Here is an 8,198-nt window from a genome sequence, read left to right as displayed (position 1 = left end):
CAACAACTAAAGTGGAAACTGGCGAGATCAATTAGGGTAAATGGTATTTTTGTAAGAAAATCTAAGCTAGTGAGTCAGCTCATAAGCTTGGAAAATTTCGTTCTTGGTTTTTTATACTTAATGGACCTTATTCCAAGTTTGAGCTTGAGCCAATCTTAAATAAAAACTGAATTGAGCTAAACTTTTTTTCGAGCAAAACTCAAACGGCTTGCAAGTCGGTTTAGCTCAGTGCCACCACCCCTATGTTGAATATTGTAAGTAACTAACCCTTGTATTGTGCCTAATCAAGCCTTGTGAAGGCTAGATTAAATTCTCACCTCATTTCCATTGAGAAACTTTTGTCGCTACAGTTGAGTTTTGAAAATCCTGTTGAGAGCCTAGACTTGTATAACCTAGTTTAGATGTTTTCAATTTCCTTATGGATCTAGGCTTAGGTAGCCTAGTGGGCTTTTAAGCCCTTCAACGGGAAAATTACTGGAAATGGGCTTCGTAAATGTCACATTGTTAGGATTTAGCACCCTAATTTTAAACTAATTAAAGCAATAATAATAAAACAAAAGAAGGAAAAGCAACCACGAAAACATATAAGATTTATACAGGTTCGCCTCAAGGTGAGACTATGTCCTATCTTTTGTTGCTATAGTAATCCAGTATGAAGATGAAATAGTTTACAAGAGAAATCGCACACACTTACAAGTGTTTTTCTCTAACCTCTCTCTCAAGCCACAACAGGCAATTCTCCACGATGATGTTAAAACCCTAATAGTGGCACCCTCCAATTATAAAGAGAAAACTAGGGCTAACGCAATACAAGAGTAAAATCCCCAAGCTGTCTTAATGAAACAACAATCAATATATCATGGACCTTTCGGGGGCTCCACCCCTTTTGACCCCTACGGTGACCTTACCGTGAAGGTCGATCTGCGTACCAACTCAGCGTAAGGCGTTGATTCGACTCCACAACTTAACAATCTCCCACTCGGAGACTAATCTATCATCAAAATCTCCTCTGTAGTGGTAACAACTTAATCCTTATAGAGAAGTCCAACTAAAGTCAACTTCATTTTCTCAATTGTAACAATCTTTGTTAACATATCAATAAGATTCTGACTCCCTTGAATCTTCTCAAGTGTTAATACTCCATCCACAAGAGCCGATCTAATGAAATCATAACGCACTTGTATGTGTTTTATTCTGACATGATAAACAATACATTTTCTAAATAAGGTTCCATTGTAAATGAATAGCACTTTGACTGTCATAATACAATACATTTTCCCCATGCTTGAGACTTAATTCTTCCCAGAAAGACTACAACCATACTGTCTCTTGGCTGGCTTTGGTCCTCAATAGTGTAAAGAGAAACTATCTTATGCAACTTAGAGACGCAACTAACTATTGTACCACCCAATGTGTATGCATATCCAGTGGTACTCTTCCTGCCATCAATATCCTCAGCCATGTCCGCATCTACATAACCCTGTAATCCCAAGTTTGACTTTCTGAAACAAAAGGTTGAGTCTACAATGCCTTTCAAATATCTGAGAATTCACTTCACTGCTTCCATTACTCATATATCTGATCACAACTCCCATTACATGAGCTATGTCTGGTCTAGTGCACACCATAGCATACATGAGACTGCCAATACCAAAAACATAAGGCACATTGGCCATGTCGGCTTGCTCTTGCTCTGTAGAAGGTGACCGCTTCTTAGATAGCATAAAGTGACAATGTTACGGTCCCGGATCTGACACAAGGATTCTTTGGGAGGATCTGAGATCTTCCAAGCATTACCGTAGGGGTAGTAGGAAGACATGGAGTACGAAAATGAACGATCAAGCCAAAGGGAAGCTTGAAACCCTAGAGCTCGTTGTGGAAAACTCTAAACCTCTTTACGCTAGATTTAACTTAATTCTTAATACTTCAATGCTTCCCCTTCTCATTACTTTTACCCCTTAAATAGGGTTCACCCTATTAGGGTTTAATAAAATATTACAAAAATATCCATATGAATAAAATATTTCAAAAATACCCATGTGACCTAAAACTGAAATAAAATAAAGTAAATTAAAGAAAAACAACGAAAAAATAATGTTATTGCGTGCATAACATTACACCCCCCATGAAGAACGAGCTTGTCCTCAAGCTTGGAAGAAGGGTCTATATGCCGATGTCTCCACCTGTGCCCAAGTAGCATCTGCGAGAGCTATGGTTGCCCTCTGGACGCCAAAAAACTGAAGCAGCCACCTAGAGAAAGATTTTTTTTTAAACTGTTGGAAGGCGTGCCGAATGTCGCTACATCTCGCCCAACAGCAACGTTGCCCTCCCTCAATCCTAGACTGGTGTGAAAGAGCCCCTCACGGCGGCCCCCACCCCCATTGGCAAATTTGCATTTCCTACCCATTGCCAGCATGGTAGCAACAACATCATGACCAGCCCCCTGGGAAGGAGTAGATGCAGCAGCACTGACCCCCTCCGGTTGCTACCCCAAGAAACAGTAACAGACCCCGTAGCCTTAGCTGCTGGCTTACTGATCTTAGATGTTGGAACTTCATCATCACCAGAATCACTCTCAGATTCAGAGCTGCTAGCTGGTTTTGTGTTCTTCAACTTTCTAGAAGATCCATTTTTGGAGACAACAGAGGATGATTTCTTTGAAAGAACAGCAGCTTTAGCAACAACCTCCTCTTCTTCGGATTCAGACAAACTATCCTCTAAGCTGCTTGTCTCTTGCTTCGTTGTAGGCACAACTTCAAAAACAAGTTTTCCTTTCTTGCTACCCTTCTGCACCTGAATTGCAGCCTCTACTTCACGTTTATGCTTTGTGGCAGTAACCTGTTTCTCAAGTGCTGCCTCTGCTTCCCTCTTACTCTTCTTTGCAGATATTGCTGGAGAAACTTCCATGGGAGTTGCAGCAATATTTGCAAAAGAACCCTTCAGACCTTTCTCCGTCCTTGCCCATGCAGGAATTCTTCCAAGCTCACCTCCCGACATGCCATTCCCAGCACTAACATTTGGGGCCTTGAAAACAAATTCGTATTTTCCATACGCAAGTCCATACTGAGAGCCAACAAATTTTCCATTGAAGAATGCATGCAAGACATGTCCATTGGAGGTCACCCTCAGTGTCACTTCGTTGTTGAAGATTGGATTGCTCTTATCAATCTGCACAGGAGTCATGTACCACAAATAGTCACTGGCATCCCCGGTGACTGTGATTTGGTCAATGAGACGAGAGGCTATAAAAGAATCATGGCCAACCCAGTCTTTAAGAACCTCAGCTAGATGTTCAGGTCTCCACACCCACCTCAATTGCTCAGGCTGATCCTTTGCCATATTAGGTTGCTTGACCTTCACTAAAGTCGGAGTGCTTACCTTTGCTGTGTTGTATACTTCTGCGGAGCAATCAGACAAAATGCTAACAGACCATGCAGGTACCAAGTATTGGTTGCCATGGAAAGTGATGGTGGCATCAGTTGTGGTGTTCACATTGCACAAGAAAGCCACAAAAGAACCTTCTTCAGTGGACACAGTGGCAGCAACTCCATTGCCCATGTCAGTGGTTACATTATCACCGTGAGTGAGAACTCTCTCCCATGATGGAATGACTGCATGAAGTTACTTCAAGTGACCCATATAGGCTGATTCAAGTGACCGTATTCATCAAAGGGTGCATCATAGTCATAGGATGTGGAGATATATGGACCTCCAGCTGTTTGCCCAAAGTTTGTGCCACCATGGTACATGTAATAGTTTTGGAAGACTCCACCAGTCTGGTAGAACCTTGCCACAATGAAGGCCACATCTGTCGCCCTCCTGTGTGGGTCATGCTCTCCCCAAGCCTTGAACCAGCCAGTCCACTTCTTAGTCCACATCTTCGGAGTGAAGTTGTCACAATACCATCCATTGCAAGCGTTGATCATTGGAATAGGAGCATCTGCTTGCTGGCACATAATCCATGGGATGCCTATATTGAATGAGTCAGCCATGGATGCACACCACTGAAGATTCTTCTTCCCAGCTTCTCCATAGTATGTCTGAACGTTTCCGTATTCGTTGATGGGACCTCCTTGTGAAGCGAATAGTTGTTCCTGCTTCATCATGTCCACTATCAAAGTGGTGAAGTTTTGCATTTCATTCTTGAACATCTCATTGTCTGTTCTAAGCACCATACCAGACATTTGATGCAGCCAATAATTAAGCCCAACATTGTCAAGTAGATCCAGAACAAACTCACTACTGTTGGTCCCATCAATAGAAAAACAATTCATCCACAGAATTATATCAACCTGCTCTGGATACCCAACAAAAGTTTATCACCAACAGGCACTGGTTGAATAATTTTGACTAACAGTGAATGAGCATCATACAACTCATCCAAAAAAATTAACACAATAGTTTTAAAGGGACTGTTACTGCTGGAACAATGACCAAAAACAGCCACTCTGATGCAGTGTATATCCACAACTAAATAATTCGTCCCAGAAAAATGGATATAATTCCTCCACAAACAAAATGTCAGCACCCCGTTGTCAAATTGACTACCCAAAAGAATTCTATCTCCCTTCAGCAAAGAATATGAAACACGTCTTGCATCTCTACGTGCAACAGAAATTGAAAGAGGCGCAAGGCTGTTGGTCTCAACCGTATAGAAAGAAAACAACCTCCAACAAAAATTTCGTGGCCGAACAGCATACACGGGATCCAGAAATTTAAACACCACAACGTCAATTGGACAACTCACATTCGCACAAGTATTGTGCTCATCCACAAAAAAAATTCCGATACACCTACCCTCCCCCCCCCCCCCCCCCCCAATTTGGAACAATGGTTTGCTTTGTTCTGCCGAGAGATGGATTGAGTGTGGGAGGTGGTGACTAGAAGTCAAATCCCACCGGAGTTGTGTCCGACGGAGCCTCCTCCGTGTCCGGTAGCAAAGGGCAGCCCTTTGGGGCTTCGCCTCTTGGTTATTTTCCGCAACCAAGGGCTCTCGAAAACGCCTCCTTGTCGGACGAATTGCTTCTGCTGGCCGTGAGGAGGGGTTTGTTGAGGATGAACCCAAATCAACCCATACCGACGGGTTTGTGGTCACATACACCTCCGATTTCTGATTTCTAGGGTCCTTCTTGGCGTCTGCCTCTTTTGCAGGGACGTCTACCTCTTCTGGGACGTCGGCCGGTAAAGAAGATAAAATCTTCGAGTTTTTTGGCCACTGGCCGTTCTGCCCGTCCGAGATAGTTTCTACTACCTCTTGTGCGCATATTTCATGGTCGGATAGTTTAGGTCGTGTGACCATTTTTGCTGCAGCAACAAGTTCTTCACTTGCATAACTTTCAATGGAAGCATCTAACCGTGCTCGTATTTCTTCCAATTCCTTACCCATAGCCATCCATCTTTCTTGGGATATAGAATACCCCATTGTGTTCCCGCTCTGATACCAGTTGTTACGGTCCTGGATCTGACACAAGGATTCTTTGGGAGGATATGAGATCTTCCAAGCATTACTGTAGGGATAGTAGGAAGACATGGAGTACGAAAACGAACGATCAAGCCAAAGGGAAGCTTGAAACCCTAGAGCTCGTTGTGGAAAACTCTAAACCTCTTTACGCTAGATTTAACTTAATTCTTAATACTTCAATGCTTCCCCTTCTCATTACTCTTACCCCTTAAATAGGGTTCACCCTATTAGGGTTTAATAAAATATTACAAAAATATCCATATGAATAAATAATTCTAAAAATACCCCTGTGACCTAAAACTGAAATAAAATAAAGTAAATTAAAGAAAAACAATGAAAATAATAATGTTATTTCGTGCATAACAGACAAGCCAAAGGAGTAATCACTGGTTTTGCATCATTCATGTTGAATCTGCTCAGCACCTTCTTCACTTATTCTTCTTGTGACAGTCTCAAGACAATAATATCCCTAGTCATCCTCATCCCAAGGATTTGATTTGCAGCACCCAAATCGTTCATTGCAAACTTCTTGAACAACTCCCTTTTCAACTTTTTATTTCCAATTTGCAAGCAACTGCTATCAACATGTCATCAACATATAGCAGTAGGATGACGAAGGAGTCATCAAAGTTCTTCACATAACAACAATGATCTGCCTAGAACCTCAAGAACCCAATACTACTCGTGAAGATGTCAAACTTCTTATACCACTATCTAGGAGCTTGTTTAAGACCATACAAGCTCTTTTGAAGTTTTCACACCATTTCCTCCTTTCCCTGTGCTTTAAAACCCTATGGCTGCATCATGTAAATTTTTTCCTCCAAACCACCATGAAGAAAAGTTGTCTTTACATCCAACTGCTTTAAGTGCAATTCTTCATTTGCCACTAGTCCAAACAATATTCTAATAGTAGTCAATTTTACTACTAGAGAGAAAATTTTAGTGTAATCAATGCCTTCTTTTTGTTGAAAACCCTTTACAACCAGTTTTGCCTTGTATCGCTTGCGTTCATCATGTTTGTCTTTGATTCGGTAAACCCGTTTATTCTGCAAAGCCTTCTTCCCTTTTGGTAACTCAGTCAACTGCCATTTCTGATTGGATAACAGTGAATCCATCTCATCCTTCATGGCCAACTCCCACTTGGTTGATTCATCAACTTGCACGACTTCCTCATAACTCTATGGTTAAAGAGTTCCAATTTTAACTCCTCATGCAACAACCATGGCTCTTTAGTGACTTTTTGGGCAGCACCATTAAAAGTCACATTATGACCCTCACTATGAAGTTGCCCTATTAAGATCAGATTACGTATAAGTTTTGGTACATGTCTTACCTTGTGAATTTTCAACACTAATCTATTTGACACATCCTCAAAATGACATTACCAATACCGACAATATTCAAAGTTTCTCCATCAGTAAGATACACTTTCCCATGTTCTCCAACAAAATAATTCTCCATGATCTCATGGTGCGCGCTGGTGTGAAAAGTAGCCCTTGAATCTTGTATCCAAGAGTCAATAGGGTCATAAACCGACAAGAGTAAAGCATCTTGTACTTCTTCATCCATCTCTTTTGTATAACCATTTTTCTTTTCGTCCTTCTTCGATGCTCTACAATTCTTCTTTATGTGACTAGACTTGCCACAATTCCAGTATTGCACATTCCTTACGAATTTAGACTTGCTTCTTCCATTCCTTGACTTCCCTCTACCATTGTCCTTGTTGGAATTCCTCTCGAAGTTCCTGTCCCTAGTATCGATATTTGGGGAAAAATTAGATGTTGACGATTCTCCGGAGTCTTTTCTACGAACTTCCTCAACAAGAATAGTATCCCGAACATCATTAAAGATCAACTTCCCGTTGCCTACAAAGTTGTTGTCTGTAACCCTTATAGGCTCCCAAAAATTTGGCAAAGACGCCAAATGAATTCAAGCACAAACCTCATCATCAAATTTAATTTTAATAGAGGTCAATTGATTAACAATCGTACTAAACTCATTCAAATGCATTGCCACTGAAGTATTTTTTGTCATCTTTATATTGGAGAGTTTTTTCTTGAGATGTTTCTTATTATTTGCGGAAGACTTCTCATACAAATCCGACAGAATCTTTACCATCCTTGTTGTGGTTTTCTCCGATGCCACATTATGAGCCACGTTCTTCGATAGTGTTAATTGAACTACTCCCAACACCTATCTATCAAGAAGATTCTACTCATCATCTTTCATACCTTCTGGTTTCATATCCAGAAGTGGTGAGGGCAACTTTTTTATGTATAAATAATCTTAAATCTTAATCTTCCAGGACACAAAATCCATAACATCAAACGTGTTGATTCCTAGAGTCAATCCTTCTCCACTAGCCATTGTTCTCAATCACGAACCAAAGCTCTGATGTCACTTGTTAGGAATTAGATGCCCTAATTCCGAACTAACGAGAGTAATAATAATAAACATAGAAGAAGGAAAAACAAGCACGAAAAAAGACAAGATTTATACAAGTTTGCCTCAAGGTGAAACTACATCCTATCTTCCGTCATGGCAGTAATCTACTATGAAGATGAAATAGTTTACAAGAGAAATCACATACACTTACATATGTTTTTCTCTATCCTCTCTCTCGGGCCCCAATAGATGATTCTCCACGATGATGATAAAACCTTAATAACGACACCCTCCAATTATAAAGAGAAAACTAGGGCAAATGTACTACAAGAGTGAAATCTTCAAATTACCC

General features: G+C 40.8%; 1 protein-coding gene across 1 annotated transcript; it reads right to left on the bottom strand.

Moving 5' to 3' along the window:
* Positions 1 to 1,258: 1,258 nt before the first annotated feature.
* Positions 1,259 to 1,676, bottom strand: LOC137938436 (secreted RxLR effector protein 161-like). The gene is made up of 2 exons (XM_068783393.1): positions 1,599 to 1,676; positions 1,259 to 1,480 (listed from the first exon to the last, which is right to left on the bottom strand). The coding sequence occupies exons 1-2, from the start codon at positions 1,674 to 1,676 to the stop codon at positions 1,259 to 1,261; spliced, it is 300 nt and encodes a 99-aa protein (XP_068639494.1).
* Between the last annotated feature and the right edge of the window lie 6,522 nt (positions 1,677 to 8,198).

This window comes from Aristolochia californica, unplaced genomic scaffold, assembly GCF_029961685.1.
Source record: "Aristolochia californica isolate CCGP_79_NKW_82.1479 unplaced genomic scaffold, dmAriCali1.0.hap1 SCAF_8, whole genome shotgun sequence".
Taxonomy (NCBI): domain Eukaryota; kingdom Viridiplantae; phylum Streptophyta; class Magnoliopsida; order Piperales; family Aristolochiaceae; genus Aristolochia; species Aristolochia californica.
Note: the sequence above shows the minus strand (reverse complement) of the source record. Positions and strands in the feature narration are given on the sequence as shown.